This window comes from Carettochelys insculpta, chromosome 10 (assembly GCF_033958435.1).
Source record: "Carettochelys insculpta isolate YL-2023 chromosome 10, ASM3395843v1, whole genome shotgun sequence".
NCBI lineage: Eukaryota > Metazoa > Chordata > Testudines > Carettochelyidae > Carettochelys > Carettochelys insculpta.
Window position 1 is genome coordinate 16,307,950 of NC_134146.1, and position 22,963 is coordinate 16,330,912.

General features: G+C 42.4%; 1 protein-coding gene across 3 annotated transcripts in view; it reads right to left on the reverse strand.

The window, feature by feature from the left end:
- Positions 1 to 22,477, reverse strand: part of EPHA4 (EPH receptor A4) — a 135,869-nt gene extending 113,392 nt beyond the window's left edge. For all 3 annotated transcript variants that reach the window (XM_075004633.1, XM_075004632.1, XM_075004634.1), the window contains exons 1-3: positions 22,362 to 22,477; positions 20,149 to 20,216; positions 14,622 to 15,285 (exon numbers count right to left, since the gene is read on the reverse strand). In XM_075004633.1, the coding sequence (XP_074860734.1) occupies positions 14,622 to 15,285; positions 20,149 to 20,216; positions 22,362 to 22,452 (823 nt within the window). In that variant the 5' untranslated portion in view covers positions 22,453 to 22,477. The remainder of the gene's footprint in view (positions 1 to 14,621; positions 15,286 to 20,148; positions 20,217 to 22,361) is intronic.
- Positions 22,478 to 22,963: the final 486 nt, after the last annotated feature.

The following is a 22,963-nucleotide window of genomic DNA, read 5'->3' on the forward strand; positions in this document are numbered from 1 at the left end:
TGCTGTGTGTGTATTTTTCCTTTCTGTCCATATTTCAGAGACATAAACATTCCTCGTATATCATGGTTAAAGGTTTTATTTCTTGGCTTCCACGGCTTAGGTAATGATATCATAACTCAAAAATGGTGCAAGGCCTGGTATACTTCTGAACTCATAAACAATTTTAATACCCCTACTCCTCCTCCCACCAACTCACATAAATACTATACCAATACAACCCATCTCCTTATTAGATATCTACTTATTAGATTAATTATCTGCTTAGAGAAACAGGTAGATCATGCTGCACATTAAAATCAGTCTAGGTGCAAATGAAACATTTCAGCTGATGTGAACAAGGCCATTTTTCAACATGATGTAAACCAGCAAAACTGGAGGGCTGTGGGTAGAAATGTGATATTAAAACAGATTACAGAGTTACAGACATCAGCATGAATCTGATACATGTCCTACAAGAAGGAACTCATGGGGTGAGGACCTTTAAAAGGATTGTACACCTTAGGAAGCAGCTGCTAGCTAACTGCTCCAAACCAGATATGCCAGCTAGCACTGACGGAGCCATAAGCACCAAGAGTCTTCCCAAGGCAATTGATGAAGGGAGGAGGAAATGTTAGTCTGGTGGTGATGAGTCAGATGAGGAACCAACCCCCTCTGTTCTCATGGCAGCTCTGCAAGGACTTGTTTCAGCCATTACTAGGGCCCTACCAAATACATGGTCCATTGTGGTCAATTCTACAGTCATGGGATTTTAAAAATCATAAATTTCGTAATTTAAATCTAAACTTACACAGTGTTATATTTGCAGGGGGTCTCCATCCCAAAATGAGGTGGTGGGAGGTTGCAAAGTTATTGTACAGTCCTGGGGGGGGGGACTTCTAACCCTTACTGCCGTGCTGCTGCTGGTGGCAGCATTGCCTTCAGAGCTGAGCAGCTGGAAAGCAGTGCTGCTGGCTGGGAGCCCAGCTCTGAAGGAAGAATCACAGCCAGCACAGCACAAAAGAAAGTGTAGCAGAGTATGGAATCACCATCCTAACATTTGACCTGCTACCTGCAGAGCTGGGTGTCTACAAAGTGACAACTGATGACTGAGGGCCCAGCTCTGCAGGCAGCAGCAAAGAAGTAAGGGTGGCATGGTCTGGGATTTCCACCCTTACTTCTGTGCTGCTACCAGGGTGCTGACTTCAGAGCTGGGTATGTAGCCTAAAGCTACTGCCTTCTGGCCACACAGTCAACACAGAAGTAAGGACCTTCCTGAAATAACCTTGTGACACACATCCTCCCACAACTTCCTTTTGGATCAGGCCCCCCTATTTGAGAAACACTGGTGTATCCATGAAAGCTATGAAGTATAGGGTAAATGCACACAAAGTCCAGATTTCATGGACAAAGACCAGATTTCACAGTTCACAACACATTTTTCATGGCTATGAATTTGGTAGGGCCCTAGCTGTGAGGGTATAGTGATCCCAAATAGCCATACAGGGCCAAAGTAGGTGCAAGAGGAAGAGGAGGAGACTTCATGTCTTCAAGGTCTTTGGCCCAGAACAGCTACCAATTATCCACTCTATATTCACAAGTTTCTGCAGATTATTTGAGCTAATGTGTGGTTTATGTAAGAGCCAGGGGGCTAATATCCACATCATTCCATTGTAACCGGGAGTCAGGCTTTGGACCTGGATAAGTAAAAAAAGAACATCATCTAGGTATGACAACTTTTTTTTCCCCAATTATTTTCCAGAGTATGAAGCCAGATTCGGATATCTTTAGTGGCTTTGAACAGTATTTTAGGTGAGCGGACCCCTTGAAGCCAAAGGAATTGCTTGTGCAATGAAATACTACTCAGTGTGAGAAAGTATATCAGATTCTGACCCCCCCTTACAATGAGGCACAAAATGAAATCAGCTCCTTTCAAGGTATATTATTTTTATATATCATTTCAGTATATTTATTTGTTATTGCAGAGTTACTCCTGAGATTCATGACTATGACCACAGGGCATTAAAGAATTTATTTTGAGAAATCAGATATTTTTAAACCAGATGTTTTTGTATAGCAAAGAGTCATCTCCATTTAGCCATGTGACAATGAAATTAATTCGGTATTAACCTTCTGGTTTTCCAACATGTAATTCGCTGAAATATATGGGAAAAGATTAGGCTACTCTCCAGCAAATACAGAGCTACCCAGGCTAATTTTCACAGTGTTTCTTTGGTATGAGATATTCCCAATCCACAGAGACGTGGCTGCCAACATCTCTGTTAGAAATTGATTACAGCATCACAACACCAATGCTTGAGTCTGCAGGCATTACAGGAGGCCTGGGAAATACTAAGAGTCCACTTTGCTATATCTTGGTATTTGCTGATAAATCTAGTTGTTCTTTATAGAAGATTTTATACATATATATCTTTCAACACTAAAACAGATGCCACAAACGTGACCTTTCGGTCATCTTCCCATTTAATTCAGCTTGTCCTCTGATGATCAAATTCTGCTTCATAACACCTGTGCAATCCCATGGCCTTTATTAAAGTGACCGGGTGTAACTTACAGCAGAATTTAGCTAAAACTCTGCAGAGGATTCTGTTTGAGGACTTAAGCTGTGGGAAAGAAAGGTGACATTTTTAACCCCAACCATAAAGCTACCATGATGTGATATGTATCACATGTTGCATATGTTCAAGGAGTTAACCCATCAAGCACATATCTTTTTTTGTTATTTAGTAGAGCTGAAGGACACTTTACTATCAGTCACTGAGAGAAAGAGGCAACAAAATAGTTGCTCTTAAAAGAAGAGCTTTGTTTTTAATTATTGCAGGATCATCTTTCTCTAGAACTTAGGAAGAGAAAACAGTGATTGACAGAATGTCTCTGGATTTCAAAGAGCAAACTTCAAACCCAACAAAAGGGAATGTTTACACAAGAGTAAACTCATCCAGCGAGGAGTGCTAAGAAAACCTGCATAAATATGCCTATTCCTTAGTCCCATATAAGAGCATTTCAAAAACCAAGATTCAGCATTGGTGTACTCAGAAATCAAACAGCCATGACTGCTGTAGAAGTTTAGCCCCAAGTACACATTATAAAAATGGGAGATAGCAATGAATTTTCAAGGAGATGAGACACACCAAAGGGTAGATCCTGGCCCCTGACACACAGGTGGCATGTGTGATATAGTGGGGGTGGAGGATGTGTGTATGTGCGGCAGGCTGAGTAGCTCAAACAGGGTATGGAATCCCCTGCTGGCTGTAACCTAATCTGTTAGGTAACACCTCTCCCCCCAAACAAAGAGCAGGGTGGTGCCCAGCGGGTTTTGAATTAGAAGCAGGCAGTTAGCGAGGAGAGGGGGAGAGGAACAAAAGCAGGCAGGACCCCAAGCACGATCTCCAGGCCTGGGGTTTCCTATGGGGGATCTCCTCCCGCAAACATGGGTCAGACAGACCACCTCTGGTTGTCTGTACCAAGCTGTGTATCTGTCATCTGATAAACCTTCTGTTCCACCTGCTGAGTGAGAGTCACTTCTGGCTGTGGATGGGGTACAGAGCTTGGGGGGCCCTGAACCCCATCACAGCATGTATAAGGGATGACAGTCACCTGTTAAGCGCCCCCCCCACACACACACACCCCCAAGTACACAGACATGTCTAATTTACCCCCACAACAGTAATCAGATACAAAAGTACCTCTAAGTACCTTTTACAGTACCTCATAGAGGATAGGGACACCATTCCAACCCACCCTGGCTAAGAGCCATTAATGGACCTAGCCTCTGTTTGTCAGAGGCTCAAAATGGATGTCAGGAGAGGGATCGCTTCTGTGATTACCTGTCCTGTTCACTCCCTCTGGGGCACCTGGCATTGGCCTCTGTCAGGAGACAGGACACTGGGCTAGGTGGATCTTTGGCCTGACTCTGTATGTTCATTCTTATGATCTAAGAAATTTCCCTAATATCACAAAGGCCTAGTCAAGACTGAGAAAGGAATGCATGTTGAACCTTGTATTCCATATATTTGGGACGTGTGGGAGGGTGGGTGTGCAGGGTTTGAGTGTGCACTCAGTAGCATACTTTTCATGGAGAGAAAAAAAAAACCCCACCTTCCAATGATGTAATCTTTGCTAATCTGTGTTAGAAGGCCTTTAAGGAGAGATTGGCCCTTTATGGAGAGATGGGTCCCTCCCTGCCTACGACCCACTTAGCTTGTTTCTCAGATGGAGAAAGCAAAGCAAGTCACAATGGCAGGCAAGTCATGTTGCTAAATCGGATCATAGAAAGGACCAGTGGCTGCTCCTTGATAAAGTGCAGAGAGAGACTGGAAGGAGGTCTGAATCATGGGTGGTTCTACACAATCTCCCCTGCCCTCTCACGCAGAATGCCTGGGGTGCAAGCCTGTGCGGAAGACTGAAGCACGGAGAGAACTGTCACAGACCTCAGCAGAGACAGGTGTAAGAACCCTGCACCCAGTGTTGTGAGACAGCAAGGCAAGTTGGCTTGCAGGTCTTATATTTCCTTGTGAACTCTGTTTATAAATTCAGACCCTGGAGGTGTCTCTCAACACATGAATGCCTCTGTTAAAATTAGTGGGGAACCCAAGGGGGGAAACTGAGGCAATAGCTAGCCTAAAGTCAGACTGGGTAGATGGCACTGTGACAATATGATATGAAACCTCATGGGTGAGGTAATAATGTTTTATTGGGCCAATACAGCCACAATGCTACTGCAAACATTGAATATTATCTGTTATAGGGAGAGAGCCCCTGATGAATGAATTACGGGACTGCATCGGCAGACCCACTCCTAATTTTAATGATGTTATTATGACTAACTTCGACACTTACAATCTACAAAAAGTAATGAGTAAGTTCAGTATGGTCATTTTGAGTGGGCAAAGCAGAAAGTAAGTGTACAAACAATATGAAACAGTTTCAGGTAGAAAAAGCCTGAGACTGATTTGTTTTCTTGCTGTGCTGAGAAGCCATTATGGTCCCTTCATTTCAGGCAGACTAGGGTGTAATCTGGATCAATAAAAGGGATTTTTTTAATGCTGGGTTGAGGTCAGGGAAAGCAACAATTTTCAAACAAGTGTCATTTACTAATTGGAGTTTGCAGAGCTGTCAGGGAAGTGGCTTGCAGACAACAATGCCCCTGCTGGGAAGGAGGGATACCCTCTAGAACCTCACATCTTCAGAGAATTCCTGGGAGGAAAAGAAGGATGACGGATATGAATTGTTAGTCCCATTTGACAGATAGGCTGGTTGAGGCAGTGACCATTCGTACACTGCAGAAGTATACAGTAAATTCAAACATCCTTGGTTCCCAGCAGACACACCTTTATCTGTCACTAAAAGACAGAAGCAAGCAATTACAGTCAACTGGAAAATTGGGCAGCAATTCTTAAAATAAATAGTAATAATCTCCTTTTCACAGAATATACAGTAATGTAACCAGAACTGGGCCAGTTTGCAAACTGTATTTCACCATGTAAGCATTTGCCGTACTCTCCTCTTATAACTACTCCAAGTTCACCCCCTTTTGTTTACTTGTCTCTTGAAAATGATTGAAGAAATCTCCTGCATGCACAGGCTAAGCATTACAAATGGAGTACGCCAATATCTAAGGAGGAGTTCAATCAACTTGTGCCCTTTATTGATCTCTTGTTTCTCCCTACTCTTTCCTTCTAATCCTCTCCATAATTATATGAGCTGCTTGAGCTTTCCAAAGCTGTCAGTTTCTCTTGACTCCATTTTTAAATGGCCATCCTTGAAAGAGTCTGGGCACTGGATCAAGCTGTCTCAGCTTGATTGCAGTATATCCATGTTGCCCACACTGCTATCGACAGTCCTCCTGAATCATACTGGCACAGCTGTCAAGAGGCTTCTAGCGCTGCTCAAATTCTCCCCTCTGAAGAGAGAGAGAGAGAAAGGAGGAGGGAGAAGGAGGGAAAGGGGAAAGTATTGATCCAATTCTTTTAACATGCTAATTTGCCTGGAGGCTGTTTCAATCACTGCCAGACCGGACACTTCAAAAGGAAACTGTTTTCAAAGTGGGGATGTCTTTTTCAACTACAGAAAACACTTAAAACTGAAAACAAATGAATTCAAGCACCAAGTTCACAGAAGCCCAGCTCGACACTTTTTTCATCTCTCCCGCCAGATATGTTTTATGTCTGGAAAGACAGACTTGTTAATTAACACTTTACAATCTGGTCTGGCAGGAAGTTTGAGGTTTTTTTTTTAAATGATTATTCTGCAGTCTTTAAGAGGACACTTGGAAACAAATGCAGAGGTTTTTTTAAATACAATTTGTAACCTGTTGAACAGTTTCATTTTTTTTTTTTTAATTATTTAGTTTTTAAACCAAGCCTCCTGTTCTTCTCAGGATAAAAATTAATCTAGCTATAATTAAACTGCTGTAATTCATTAACAGCATCAATGCTGATGAATGCTTCAACCTTTCTTAAAATTTAGATAATAGAGAAACAAAGCCAATTGTTCAACGATTGAGTCGGAGTCTGATGAGAATGTATAGCAAATATTATTCTCCCCCTTCCAGTACCCCCCAAAACATCCATGTGCAACAGATTCATTGTTAAACTATTTAGGAAAGATGCAGAGTTATTGCTGGAAGCCTTTGTTACACACATGCACTGTCCTCAATCAGTGGATAAATACAATGCAGAGAATGGACATGTAGACGAAGTCCACTGGTTACATCTTGTAAGTCTTGAACTATGCTACATAGACAGAACGTTTATGAAAGAACTGAAAGCGGTGAGTATTCTGCATGTTTCCAGGTCACAAGTGTGCTTTTGGTGGAAAGTAGAAAGGGTTTCTTTTCAAGTTCACGGCTTTTGGAGCTTGGGTTCCAATTGTGGCCCATTTACAGAGACCGGACACAACTAAAAAGTTTAGAGCCAGATCTTAATTTTCCCAAAGTGGAAAAGGATTTATATATGGGATACCGATTAAGGCCCTTAGCTCTTATTTATAAGGCTATGCTTCTCATTATGGAAATACATCCAGGAAAGATCAGAGCCCTTTAAAAAAAATGGTAATTCAGAAAAAAAGTAGCTGGGGAAATATTAAGTATTCAGTCTAGCCCATTAATCTGTAACAAAGCCCAGCAGATAAGCTCTCCAGCCAAGACCCTATCTTAACAAAGCGCCAGGTCTTGCCATATTTACCTTTCGTCAATATCGTGTTAGAAGCCAGCATTTTGTAACCTCTGAGCTCCTGGAACTGAAGAAGACAGAGCCAATCTGCAGCCAGTGGAGAACATAGCCAAATACCAAATGGCAGAGAGCCAACTGTAAAGTGACACTTGGCTCTGGGGTAGGCAGTTTCATTGGGGCAAACGTGTTATTCACAGAAATAAGGCATGAAGAGATAACGCCATAAAATACGAACAAAATGGAACTTGTTTCCTTGCCACTAAATTGTTAGCTTTATAGGACTTCATGCTGAACAGTATGAAAAAAATCCAATTTGCTTTGAAGCACATTAGTCTGTCTAACATCCTAATTATTGTTTACATTGCCATTTGCCTTCTATTAAGAATTGAATAATTACCCTCTGCTTCATAGTTTAAAAATACAAGCAAACAGGATTATCTGGGTAATTAAGACACTGTACTGCAGTCTTGTATTAGGACTGTGTATTCACATATATAAGGGAACCGATAATCACCAACTACTTTAGTTGAAATGGTAATTTAAGATTTTAAGCAGACAAGTCTGTAACATATCAGGAAACTCTTCCCAGGCTCACCTCTAGAGAGGCTTAGATCAGTCTGAAGGAGGAAGCATAGCCTGATAACTTGCTCTGGGTTGCACAGGAAGTCTATGGCTGATCTTGGAACGGAATGCGTATCTCCAGAGTCCTACTTTAGTATCTGAGTTATCTAATCGCTCTGTGCTTCCATTCTGTATCTATCAAAACGGGAACGGCATTACTCCCTTTCCCTCTTCCCCCAATACCTTGCCTGTCTTGTCTGTTTCGCTTGTAAAGTTGTTGGGGTAGAGGGCCATCTTGTGCTAGACACGGCAAAACACGGCCCTGATCTCAGTCAAGGCCTCCAGGTGCTACCAAAATGCAAATCTTACTTTCACTGTATCCTCTGAGAGAGACAGAGAGAACATACTCAGTTTTCTCTGGGCACTAATGACTAACTCATGAACCACATACCAAGCATACAGTGCCTCTCAGTATTATTTAACTCTAATAATCCATTCAACTTTGAACAGCACCATTTCATTTCCTTAATCACTGCACTAGGCAACACCAAAGATTTTGTGCATTTTTGTTGTTGTTTTAAACACCCCTTCCTCTGCTTAATTATGCCACACAGTCTGACACTGTGCAGTTTCCAGCCCTGTGAACTTATCTTAACATTAAACACTAATTGGACTTCAAGGTCCAATACATTTATAGTTGCAACAACAGGAAAAAAAAAAGTCTCTGTTTATAGAATGCAGCCGCTAACATGATCACAGTCCTAACTTCATACTGTTGATTTATAAAACACAAAATTAAAAACAGTGCTTTCAAGCAAATACAGTACATGCATGCAGCATGTGTTCTGACTTAAATCAATAAACCTTTCAACAAATCCATCCCAAACAAGCCTGGGTTTGGGCAGCATTTAATGAGTCTCAGCTTTACTGCAGACCAAAAGCAATTTTTATGTAAAGTTAAAGGGAAAAAATAAAAAAGGGAACGCTACTTAAACCAAAATATACGGATACACGTGTAATTAGGGAGCTCACAGGGGGCGATACTCTTTTTGGAGAGATTCCTTTTTTAATACAGAAATGCTGGAGTTTCATATGCACAAGTTTAAACAAACAAGGACTAAAAGCTGACTCCTCTCCATCCCCCAAACCAATAATTCTGGGCCCAGTTCATTCCTGTGGCAAGTCCAGTGAAGTCAAAGGCATTATACCACATTTGAATTGGCCCTTTGCTTCGGAGTCTTCTCCAGATACTTACGCTTATATTTCTGGGAAGTTCCAGTTCCTGAAATTAGTTTCCTTAGAGAGGATGTAGCTACAAGGAAGTCCACCCACAACCATTGAGAGTAAATCACACCCAGAAACATGCACTCTCCTCCCCAGAAAAAGAATTACAAACAACACCTCAAGTGATCAGTTGACAAACAAGCCAAGAGTTTCAAGAGGTAGCAATTTCCCACATGTCAGCTAGAAATGAGCAAGTGGGCTCCCTCATTTAACAGAGAGGGACAATCAAGCACACTTAGGAGGAAAAGAGCAGCGGTATAAATAAGAACGCCTGCCAACAGCGCCCTCTCTATCTCGTAAAGAAAGAACTTAAACCCAAATGGAATTAATTTGCATGAAATCTGACTCTTCAGGTTCTGCCTAAACAGAAGGAGATATTGGCCGTGCTGTTTGCAAAGGAAGCCCTCATCTCCTTTGTGAAACAGGGAAATGGGTGTGCTACTTTGCATGAGGGTGTATACAAAACATGCAAATGAGGAATCTGCTGCACGCAAAAGGAAAACTGGCCAGACAGCTGACGATCCCCATTCACAGACAAAACGTTCTCCTAGTCTCCAATGGCAGTAAAGAGAAGGGAACCAGCATGTTTGCTTCCCAGGGAGGTGAAACAGGCTCTGAATATTCATAAAATGTCCATTTAGTCATGGGAAAGTTAATTGTGTCCAATTCATGAAACGATATGATCTTGTCTGCTGCCCAAAAATACATATAAAAAGGAGGCAATGTTATGGGATGAAACGAGAGAAGATATTTAGATCACAATTTGGGGGAGGGGGGAGAGCAGATTCTCAAAAGAGACAAGTGTACAGCTGAGATTTTCGTTCATCATTTCTTCTCACAATGAAGTCCAAGATCATTGGACCCTGGTCTTAGGCAGACAGAATAACTCATTGAGAGACAAGAGCCATATATCTGGGTCTCATCACATGAGCCAAAACCTGAATTCTGGAGATTTTTATCCATAAATGTTTTTCCTTGTACTTACAAAAACAAATGAACGTTGCTATAGAGCCTTAAAATAACAAGTTCTTTTTCCATTTGGTTTTGAGGAATATAGCTTGTTGACCCTTCTTCCTCACTAATAATACCCCATTTAACAACCAGATCCAGGTCTCACATAAATAATAGTTTAGTCACTGTTTCCAAATGGAAGCAGATCCACAGATATGTGCCAAGGAATATTTTACTGGGACCTTTTTAGATTTACATCTAAGGGGGGAATTTTCAGTCTGCCAAATATTTAACTGGACATCTTGCACCACACTGTGGCACAAACTCATACAGGGAGCTATGTTTACGGGCTCTACTAAAGGAGAACACATTCAAATCACTTGCTTTACAGAGCTAAGTCTTTAAATTAATTTGGTTCAGGCAGACTGTCTCGTTACAGCTCTCCCTTCCCCCACCCCCAACAGCTTCTCTCTTCCAGTTTTTACTTTTTCGGTTGCCAAAAAATAATCAGTTTGTAAATCTATGAATGGTGAACTCAATTCTCCCCCTCTCTAGGTAACGGTCACAACTGCCCTGTGCACAGAATGCAGGTAGATTATTTTGGCACAAATTTGGCCCCCATCTAAACAATGCGCTGCAGAAAAAATGAACAATAATTAAACTCTGATCCTCAGGTATAAAAATGAATTGCTTTTCTCAATAATCACAGCTATCCTTCAAAGCCATGGAGATAAAAGCAATCATATTACTCAGGCGACTGCATCTTAAGGTTGCCATTATCAAAGGTAGGAAGGACAATTCCAAAAACGGTAGGAATATGAAAGGGCAACTCTAAGCCCCATTTTAAACCAGTTTGGATTTTCTACCCAAGTGACCTATTCAGAACTCACAATAGCAAGTGGGTATGAAGATGCAGCACTTTGTGCTCATAACCTTTACACAAAACATAGTAAAACTCTGGATTGTCTCACTTATTTATACTAAATGGCAGGTCTCAATAGCATCAAAACCATCCCGGATAGTTACAAGCTACTACTTTCATAGTCTATTTTTCCCTTTTGCTTCCCTTCCAAAATATACAGGCTGCCATTTTATTGTGATAAGAAAATTACATTACTAAATCTAAACCACACAATACTCATGTAACAAAACAGTTTATATCACAGTGATATAGTCAAGCTACATCTTTTAAAAAAAAAAAAAAAAAAAAAAAAAAACACTAAGGCTTGACTTTCTCTAAGAGCAGTAGCCTTAGCCTTGAGTTAGGTCATGAGATAAGATAATTTTACATTTCATTTATTAACAATATTCTCCATGAGTTTTTTCTTTCTAAAAGCCGTGACCACAAATGTGGGGCGGGTGGAAGGAGACAGAGCGGTGAGAACAGAAGAGGGAGGGAAGAGAAGTGTGTGTGGATGAAATCAATGGTCAATTTACCTTCTTTCCACCTCCTGGGTGTTAAACCTGAAGCCTCCATCATGAGTGCAGAATGACTACTCAACTAACTGGTTCTGTGTGGGTCAGTGTCAAATATTCCAGTGTTCCACTGTACCTACAATATCTGCAAATGCCTGAGAGGAATAAAATTTAAGATGTAATTTTTCCCCTTCCTTGATTTGACAGATGACAAGGTCTCAGTGGAACAACTGTCCTTTGGAAAGCTTGTCAGAATATTTTCCAACAAAAGAGGGCACATTTTTTGCAATACTTGTTACACACACACACACACACACACACACCACACCAAAACAACAACAACCACCCCACACCAATGCTGGTTTTTTTGACCTGCTCTAATCTTCAAACTATTCAACAGGTTCAAACTGCTGTTAACTGCAGACATGCATTTTACCTGAAAAAAGAGTTGCTTAACACTATGAGGTTGTCTTCCACCAAAGACTAAACAAAATCAGCTCAGAAAATGTTATTCAAGATCAGGAGCTGGAATGAACTTGCATCTGCTTTTGGGGCAATCCAACCATCACCTTATAAACTCTGACATGTCTCCTCATTCTTGGCCTCCATTAGCATATACTGCTGCAGATGAGAATGACAAGAGGAAGTGTAGTTTTGTCCCCAAGGCTTCTGAAGTCTCCAGCAGATGACCAGCGTTAGATCTCACAACAACAGGGGAGCCCCCCCCAACCCTACCCTAACTATTCTTGTCCACCAAGCCTTTGTCAAAGTTTTAAGATCTTAATCAATCAACTCTGACCTCAGGAGCACAGGAAGAAGATGGATGAGGAAATGGATGACCTCTGACCTACTCTTGTATTTGTCCTGCCACAGTCTACCCATCGAAAAACAATTGGGGTGGAACTTGCTTCCAAGCTTCCAGAGGTAGACTGGTGCCCTTTTGTAGCTTTTGCACACTTAAGATCTTTCTTTGGTCCTCACCAGCCCCTCAAAAAAAAAAAAAAAAAAAAAGATGGGAAACATTCCAACTTCTTACCTGTCCCCACAGAAAACCTGCAAGAGCAGCAAAACTGCTCAACTGTAAAATTAAGTGGACTTTGGATATGGGAAATGTGGAAACTTCTACAGCAAGGCCAAAAGCCAAGCTGGGATTATACTCAGTAGAAATCAACAGGAGGTGAATTGTGAACTTTATTGAAAACTTCATGAAGCAGAGTAGTTCTGGTAAGATACTCCAACTCTGGGAATGGCACCGCCAAAAGGGAAACCACAACTAAACAGCGATGAAACTATTTAAAAATTACTTGATGGCTTGCATCTTTTGAAAAGAACTTCAATGGCCTAGCTTTACACAAGAGTTTCTTTCTCCTTTCTGTACATGACTCCATCAGATTTCTCTTTAACTGAGGAAATGGAGAATCAGGTTTTGTGGGTCCAACTCTCATGGGTCCAGTTGAGAGTTTACAGGAAATCTAGCTGAAGATGCTAATTCTCAATTTCCATTCCAAAACTGCCCCACCATCTGTACTGCATGCCAGTAAAACCTCTCCGAATGACTTCCCTGGAACAACACAGTATTTGTCATGCAATTAGTGCATTGAGTTTGAGCCAGTAGCTTTATTAAAAAAAGAATAGATCTGCATCAGTCAATCTGACCCAATATTGACCCAATAGCCCTTGAAGAGAACTCAGGATAATCTCCATGCAATAAACCAAGATGCCTATTTCATTCACCTCCTCCTCCCACAAATTGGGTTGTAAAAATGTCAAGGAGCCTTGCCTACAAGTTATTGGGCCATTTCAAAATAATAAAATCTCTCCAGCCACTGATGCTCTCCACAACAGCCGTGTGTGTGTTTACTGACATACAAAAGATTTCCAAGCTTCTGCCTCATAACATTCCATAAAACAGAGTAATTTACTGTAAATAGAGTGCCCTGACATTGTGCTGTTAATATTTCAATTCTCGCTCCAGCCATTGTAATTTTTGTTTCCGATGAGATAGGCTTATGTTTTTCTCCAAATTAAAATGTTAGAATGAAGGCTGAGATTTGTGCTTAGCATGGCTTTCCTGCCAACAGTTAATTCCAATGCATAACAATGAACTTCACATTGGCTGTAAATTATCATTTTAAAGAATTTCAGTATGGAATTTAAGGAAAAAATAGCCCGTTTCATAAACTGGTCTAGTAGAAAATCTTCCAGTTGCTTCTGTTATTACCCCATTCTCAATCAGACCACAATATTAAATTTGCCCTAGGAAAAATGCCCAAGTAGTAAAACAGAAGACTGTCCACGATGACCAAAATCATCTTTCCAAGCATCTCAGAGGACAATACAAGGCCCAATCCTGCAAAGTGCTGAGCACCCTTAATTCAGCACTTTGCAGGATTTGGCTCATTCATCTGCGCAAGAAATCATTAAAGGCTGATCTTTATTTATGCTCACAAGTAAGGGTTTAGCAGATCAGGCCAGAGATGTCTAATAGTTTATTTATAAAATAATAGTAAACTCTTAGGGGGAAATGTAAATCTCCTTAGAGATAATCTGCCTTTTATATGAACTTTAATCCCTAATTCTGCAGGGCCTATGATGGGGGAGAGAGGGGCTTTTAGCATTTCTAAGAGTATCCTAGCACCTCCATTGTAACGACAACAATAGAGACCCTCTGAGAAATGAATATATTTAAACAAAGGCATCAGTATCAAATATCAAACGATTATTTAATATAAAAATTTGCAACAAGTGAAACACCAAAGATTTACACTTCTGGAGAAGTTAAAGTTACCAAAATAAAACACAAGATTCTGCGATTGATTCTTTTCCCATTTTAATACCAAAGTTCTCTATTTCATCCTGAAGGAGAAAAATACTTTACCTTAGCAGTTTCTCTGCTTAAACTTTGTTTGTGAAAGAGACTGTCTCTTTAAATGATAGTGGCTTGAGCTTATTACTTTTGCGCTCGATTTCGGTGGCCACACCAAGCTAATTCACATCCAAGGGCCTGTTAGCAAATGTGTTTTGCCTTCTGCTGACTGTAGTAACATCATTTGTTTTGTCACTATTATACACTTTTTAGCCTTGCCACCTGGAGCTACTGCGCTCTCTCATTAGACACCACCTCGGTCCCACTGCGTCCCACTGGGGCTGCTAATTACTGGCTTTACTCCATTTACTTCAATCTCTGATTCAATTACCCACACTGAGGCCTTATAAAGAGTGCAATAGGACTGATCCTACCTTGGCATTCTCCATTGTGTTCATCATAGCCAGCATTGCACAGACAGTTGCCAATGGGTACCAGCCATTCGCCATCTGCCCCACAGTACATTTTTGGCACATCCTTCTCTTCCGAGTTGTTCACACAGGAGCCACGAACTTCCACTAGAGAGGACGTATCTGCTCCAGTGATAGTGTCTGGAAACTGAGCCAGGTTGCGGACCGTCAATGGACACTTCTTGTAGAAAACACGGACAGACACCAAGGCAATGCAGGCACCTACATCCTGAAAAGCCAGATAAAACCCCTTCTTGCTCAATGGGCCCACATCACGTATCTCTGTGTTCAGCTTCATGATCCTGTCACCGATGTCCACCTGAGTGAAGCTCTCATCGGCAGCAATGGTATCAATCTTGGCAAACAGGCTCTCGCGGATATATCGCTCTTTATCATTGTTGGATTCATAATAGTAAAGGTTAAAAGTCTCTTTGCAAGTTCCCATGACACCTGGCAGGCTGTTGCAGTCTCTCAGTGTGAATTTAATTTCAATATATACCCTCTGAGCCCCCTCGCGGGGAATCCAATCAGTTCGTAACCAGTTGTTTTGACTGGGTTCCATCACATTGCAGACTTGATAGGTGCGGATCGGAGTGTTTTTCTCATCCATAATGCTTACTTCCTCCCACTGTGAAGAGCCAAAGTGAAAATTACGTCAGTGTTAATAAACGTAGACCAGCTTTTCACTACAGAACTAAACCTTCTGTTTCCACTGGTAACATGCAGCTCACTTGTTTTCTGTTACAGAAAAGTCATTAAACCAAATCTGTAAGTGTTATATCAAGTACCTAAAAGCACTCTGCTACCGGGAAAACAAGTTCAAAATTAGATTGGTAAAAGCAGATGACAAAAAGCAAACAAAAATATATCCCACTGAGCTAGACGAACAATTTTCTTATATTATACTAAAACCAAGAGTCCCCCAACCAGATCTGGCCCAGTTTTGCTCAGCACATACGTCTAGATAGCTCCTGCACTGCAGCGTGTGCAATCTTAAAAGACAGATAACGTGTTAATTATTCCCATTTTACAGATGTGAACTGAGGCACAGAGAGAAAAACCATGAGTTGCCTAAACACAAAGGCTATGGTTACGATACAGTGCTCAGCCAACAGAGTCACTGTTGGAAGAGATTTCCGGACAAAACTTCTGTTGACAGAGTGCGGTGCGGCCACACACAAAAACCAATCAGGAGAGTGCTCTGGTCTGTCCATATGCACCTGGAAGCACAGCAGACAGGGCTGTCCATTGTTGTGGATGTTCTACCTGTCAAGAGAGGACACCACCCCACCCCGAGTGGCCACACAGCTTTTTTGTTTTCAGAATGTGTTGACAGCAGCGTTGTGCCTCAATGTTTTGAAGCATAGCATTGCCAGCAGAAGTACTGGGTTTTGTCCCGATATTGTTGACAAATCTCATTTTGGTTGTGCATGCACCACAAGTTCTGTCACCAAAACCAGGGTTTTGCTGGCAAAACTCACTAGTGTAACTGTAGTTACAGACTGTGGTAGAGCAGCAACTGAATTCAGATTTCCTGGGTCCCTATCCAGTGTCTTCATTAGGCAGGATGGTTTTGTGTCATTTCTCTAAGCTTTCAAAAACCAGCTACAATCAAACTCCCCATTACACCATCCTAAATTTGGCATGGCAATAGTACAGATTTAGCTACAAATGGGTATCTATTATGAACATTGCTCTACTGGGGTGAAATTCTGATCCAAACCTATAAGACTTTTTTGCCTTTGACTTCAATAGGGGCACCATTTCCCTCTGCTTGAATTGTTAAAGACAGGGACAGAGGAATATGATGAAGATATTGTCAGTTAATTAGCATCACAGACACAACTTATTTATCCCCTTTTATTTTCACACCATTGTGGAGTTAGGAATCTCAGGCAGTTAAATTTACAGTCTAATAAACACTAACATGTAATAACGCAGTAGCATGCTTTAAATATGCATTGATGTAGGGATTTCCCTATTTGAAAGGCTAGGGAAAATGGAAGCAATAAATTTAACCCGCCCTCCCTTCCCCCCCCCCCCCCCACAACTATACTCAAGTCAGAGAAGTTATGTGAAAAATGAATTTGGCTGGTTCCTGTGTGTGTGAACCAATGTTTCAGCAAAAGTGTGATGAACATGCCATAAAAGAAAGGAAATGGTAAGTAACAGCTTTGAAAAAATGTCAGAGATTATGATAATCACATATTGCATAAAAGAAAGCCACCACAGTGGCCTTCTTTTGTCTCTTTTTCAGAAAGAAAAGAATCATGGTTCTGCTGAATTAGGAGGGGGAAAAAATCCTTTTTAAAACATTTGTATTAGATAATAGCTACACTCTGGCTGAGATTCCAGGCTGTACAATGAAGCACGTGAAATTAGGCTTGGAAAATTGTTATAATGCAACTTTCCAGGAGCTTCCTACAAATGTTTCTGAAACTATCAAAAAGGGCTGCTTTGATAAATGGTAACTTTTTTCAAAAAATGGTGGGTCTCAGCATATAATATCTTTCATTCTCTTTTATAAGAATTGCTCAGCTGCAAATTCTCTTTCATGTAAAAGCATCCAACATAGCTGAATATGCTTATGGATCTTTGACAGTTAGCACCATGAGTTAAAATTTGTAAAGGGGGTAATATTTTAGTTTCTGCCTCCAGATACTTTTGAATTAAAAAGGAGGGATGTGGGTGGGGGGGGGAAGCCCAACACACAGCATGTCTCTCCATGTTGCAAAAAAGGGAAAAACTGGAATGTCATCTATCAATGTAAAATGTAACATGGAGTTAGTTACCAGATAGAGTTCTTTAATTTGCAGCTGCCACGAAACTAGTTTTGTGTTACAGGGCTATACTTATGATCCACTACTTTCAATTCTCCTATCGTGGGACGGTCTGGACTTCTGAGTGTGTGAGTGGGCCGGATGGAGGGAAATAAAGAGTTCTCAAAGGGATTTCCTTCATCATTTTCACACAAACAGAGGATCTAGTTATAGGATTTGATCTGAACCCACTGAAGTCAATAGAAAGACTACAACCAAATTCAGAAAGTGTTGGGTCAGGCCCTCAGTGCAAAATACATAGCCTTTTTTAAAAAAATCCGTTTCTTATTTAATTTAAAAAAAAAATAAATCTGTCAGCAGCTGAAAACAATTAAGAGTCCTAAACTTTGAAGCACTAGAGTTTATATACAACTCTAAATGTCTAGTCAAAGAAATATATTTTTGCTTTCCAGCTAAAACGAACTTTTATGATCCAACTTTTCCCATGGTTTAATGAGGCACAGAAAAAAGCATTCCGAGCATAGAATCTCTCTTTCAACTGTGAAATTTAAGAGTAATCTGTTAATTAAATTTAAAATGCAATGCTTTAATTCCTCCAGGGTTACTATTTATACTGGTGATGGTTTGTTCCATTCACTGGTCAATGCACTATTTTTACCTCCAACGGCTCATATCAAAACAGAAAATGCTCAACATCTATAAAACAGGTTTTTACTACGTACAATGAGCTAAACACAGTAACAAGAAAACAAACCAAACACATAAGGACTAAACATCAGGGGTTCTTTTCAAAAGGGAAAAAAAGAAAGAGACAAAGGGAGTTCTTTTCTATTGCTTTGAAATAAATTTGCAGCCTAAGAAGTTATAATAATTGCTTTCCAAGCGCTCTATGGCACAGACAGACCACATACTCCTTAAATTTTTCACTACCAGCTTAAAAATAGAACACACAGAGGTCAGCTAGTGAAACCAGTCACGTCCACAGTAAAACAGTGCCCATTTCCTTCTCAAACTCGAGGAGAGCCTTCCAACAGGATGAAGGACTGGGGAGGTTGGGTGGGGGAAATCAAGTAAGTATTATAAACACACACAGTTTCTTTGGTCATCAATTCTGTTACTGACTTATTAAAATACTTTAATATATTTTAATCTACACTGTAGGTACCCCTCGGTGAAGCATAAGAAAGGCTCTGTCTGAATCATTGACCTTTCCAGGGTATAGAATTAACAAGGAAGCCTGACTCTCACTGAGATAAGGCTGTACCTTTCCCCACTGTCAAAAGATGAGGGCAATTGCCTGCAATCAGCAGTGAATGTGTGCTGTCTACACCGCTAGAGACCTGCCAATCACTTCCCTTCTCTTTAAAAAATGGTCTCCGGCACTGTGCAGCATTCTACAGTCAAGTTCAGGCAGAACAACAATGGTGGGCAAAACAATCCTCCATTTTCCCATGTTATGGTTAATTCAAAGCTTATGCATAATGCATTAGTAAAATAAAGAGCCTCACATTCCTTCCATTTGCTACTGTTTCCTTTCCTTCTTATGTGGGTGGGGGGGAAGGGGTGGAAGGGAGCAATGTTAGTCTACAGTATGTTCACTAAGGCACTGGAAGAATCCACTTACACAACTACTTAACTTTGTGGCCCTTTATTTTTCAATCATTTTGAATCAGTAATACAGTGCTTGTGTTTAAGAAAGCTTACTTCTTTACTCTTAAAGAGCATCCGGGTATATTTAATATGATGGGGTGTACATTGCAAGCCCTTCAAAAATTTTACATTTTCCTATCGAGAAAAGGATTCTGGTTGCTTTAATACATTGCCCCCCGCCTCCAGTCTCAAATGGCCCAATCCTTCAAGGTGCAACACGTCCTTAGCTTCTATCTAGTCCTACATAGTCACTGACCCGGGGGGATCTGCTGGGTCACAGCAGCATCTCCCAAGAGGTGCTCTGAACCATGTTGGATTGGAGCCATTGTAGATAGCAGCCAAATTATGCCAAGCAATACTTAGCCAAATTTGCAACAAAGGTTTTGCATATAAAGGACTAAGCTGAAAATTCCTAACTCCAAGCCCCAAATACCTGACCCTTCCTTTCCAACCTACAACAATTCTGTTGATTACAACTTATTTTAGGGAGCCCTCAATAGAAATTCATATAATTTGCCCACCTAAAAGCTAAAAAACACCCTAAGATTGAGGTTGATCTATACAGGGATTCAAACATAATGTTTTCACTTTGAAATGTATATATTTAACTACTGCACCTTCACACCCTAAGAAAGGTCTGGTACTTTGTTTATTGTTTCCTTCTCCCCCACACCACACTCTCAATTTAGAAATAGAATAGCAATGGCTCTGAACAGAGACTGCCCATGGATATAACAATTACAAGGGTGGATTCCAGTTTGGTCACCAGATCACATTTCTTGTTGGTATGTCAGTTTTAAATAGGCATCTAAGTCCATGCTTTGACCAAACTCTGAATTTTGAAACCCCTTCTCTACCTTTTTGGTTTCTAGTTCTTCCATGATAGAACCATGAGAAGGGAGTATAGGATTTCTTCAACAAAGTGTAATTCACTTCAAGGGTCATGCAAGAAATCTGACCTCCCTACCACAATCAACAATAATCAAGCCATTAGGACTCTCCAGAATCGTAGTAATCACTTCATTTTACCCCTTTTGAACAGACAGCAATTCAGCACTTACCCCTCCTTCCAAAGGACTTGCTATCCACCCAAGTTCCCCCTGAACTGATCTGGAATCCAGCAGGGTAACTGCAGAAACACGGGGAGGGGGGGGGGGAGGAAATAGATTAATTTCCAGTTGCCAAATGTCAATATAATAGATGGTATTTACCAGAGCGTTTCCATCATGCAGAACATGACCATACCCACCTTAGAGCTAAATGAAAAAAACTTTTTTTTTTTATTATGTAGGTATTTACATTGACTTGATTTTCACTCATTTGAAACCTGAAGTAGTTTTTAAGAGTATTTAACTTCCTTAACCATTAAAATTTCTTCCAAGAGTAATGATCTAACATTGTTAGTACTCAAACCTGTTGGTTTTTAAAATGAAGAATTATTCCATGTAAGACAACTAGAAAGGATAGAAGATATACAGCAAACAAGCTCCCAAATATCTACTTATGCAAACCTTGTATTTTACATTAGACGATACAAAAAAATGTGAAAAAAAATATTGTTTTTTTAAGATTTAGGATGATCACATAATTCCTGATTCTTGACTATAGCTGATCCATAAGTGACTTTGTAAGGGATTCCCTATTTATTCTGTTTCCTATTCCAGTTTGATATTTACCTAACTTATACATAAATGAGTGTTTTTTAGAAAGAAGGGTGAAATAAACTGCTTAGACATTCAGAACATGTGTGACATCACAAGCGTCAGATAACACTGACATCACATTTTGGATGTTCTGCATTTGTATGAAAATGTGTTTGCTCTTTTAAAAAAAAAAGTTGAGTTCACCATCTGCGTTTATAAGAGTTCCAAGAGTAAAAAAGAATAGCCCACCAGGTAATTTTAAACGTCCGGTAGCCCAATCTTGCAATTCCTTCCAGTACTATGTGCATAGTACGCAAGATTGTTCACCTAACATAGAGTTAACTACACACACAGACCAGGTGAAATTCCAGCTACTTGGTCTTTCCACCTTAAGCCATCCTATCCTGCAAAAGCACAGATTTCAAAGGCACTGTAAATTAAGGCTCCAACTGTAAAAATCCAGTGGCAACCCCCACTGAAGGAAGGGCTCAATTATTAATCTGATCATTTATGGCCGTCAAGGACGAATGTGGAATCTGTGTTTTTAAATGGCTTTAATTAAAAATTATCCTCTCCTACCCTTCCATCTTGCCTTCCAGGCACATGTTGTAGATTTAAGATGCCAGTTAACTACGTTTTAAAACAGTTACAAGACTAGCTCCTTCTCAAAACCCCCTCATTCTTTTTTTGCCCTTGGAGAAAAACACTGCTACATCCATTTGGATTAATGTAAGGTGGATTAGGGAGACAAAGGGAACAATGCAACCCAATTTGCCCCCTCCCCCCAAAAAAGAGGAGGGAGAAAAGAGGGGAGAAAAGGAAACGTGAGGAGAATGGAAAGGAGCGCGAACTGAAGAGGAGGGGAAGAGGCCAGAGTAACCCACAGCAGCTTTTCCATTCTCCTCTCAAGTTTAAACTCTGGGATCCGCGTCTGTGTCACTCGCCGAGCCGCTTTACAGCTCTTGACTGGTCAGAAAGGCAGGGGGCGGTAGAGAGAAAGCGGGCAGGGCCAGGCGAGTCCCTCCGTGGCTGCACCGGGTGGGAGATAAGCCGCAGGGAATCAGCACCACTCCCGGCCAGACGTGGCCAGGTCTCGCGCCGGCAGCACCCGCGTGGGTCCCGGCGGTTGTGCCACACTCCCGCAGCTTCGCCTCCGGCCGGCGGCCAAGGGCAGGGGAGCCCCCACGTTTCTCCCTCGGGCGGGTCCCAGCGGAACCCACCGCCCGCAGAGGGCTGCGGGAAGAGCGGGGGGTGCTGTGCGGCCGGCCACTGGCTGATCTGCAACCTCGGCCGCTCCGAGCCGCCTGGGGTGGGGGGGGACAGGGTGCGAGCGGGCGGGGGCATCGCACGTGAGGCGCTGCTCCGGTGTCAGGTCTGCGGCAGCCCGGCCGCAGGGGGCCCACAGCGCCGCAGCCGCGTCTGGCTCAAACTTTCCTCGCCGGCGCTGGGACGGGAGCGTGCGGGAAAGGCGCCGCGGCAGCAGCTGCTGGGACCTTGCACCCGCTCCGGCCCCGCGCGAGCGGCTGCGCAGCCCGCGATGCCCCTAGAGGGGCACGAACTCTGCCCCCCCGCTGCAGCGGTGCCCAAAGCCGCAGCCCGCCCAGGCCCCGATCCTGCCCCGGCTCCCCTACCTTCATTGGCCGGATACACCCGCGAGCCGGTGACAGCGCCGCAGACCCCCCAGAGGAGCGAGCAGAGGGTGACACGGACAATCCCAGCCATGGCTCGCCGCTGCCAGCGCCGCTCCGGCCGCCTCTATCCCAGTGGAATAAATGCTTCAATGGGGAGGGCAGCAAGCTGTAGACATTGCCAAGGGGGCGGGGCAGGCAGCTGACGCGACGCTGTCCATCAGCCCCATCCGCCAGTCGGAGTAGCTCGCGGCGGCTCCAACCCCACCCCCTGGGCCCGCCCCCACCTGCCACCCCAGCCGGGCTCGTGCGCACAGGGCGGCGGGCTGGGGTGGGGTGTACGCCGCCCTGCAGGCAGCGCTGGCCGGCGGTGCAGCCCCGCTCCCGGCTTGGCACAGCGGGTGGAGGGGTGCGCTGCTGCCGAGCCCAGCTGCGGGACGGCGGCGGCGGCGGCTAGCGAACGGGCCCCAAAAGTACCGGCCTGAGTTTTTATTTGGTCCTTTTCAACCCAAAACTCCGGCGCACGTGAGCCGCGGGGAGCCGGGCTGGTCAGCAGCGCTCCGGGTTCCGTTTGTCTCGCTGGGGCAGGGCCCTGCTGCACAGCC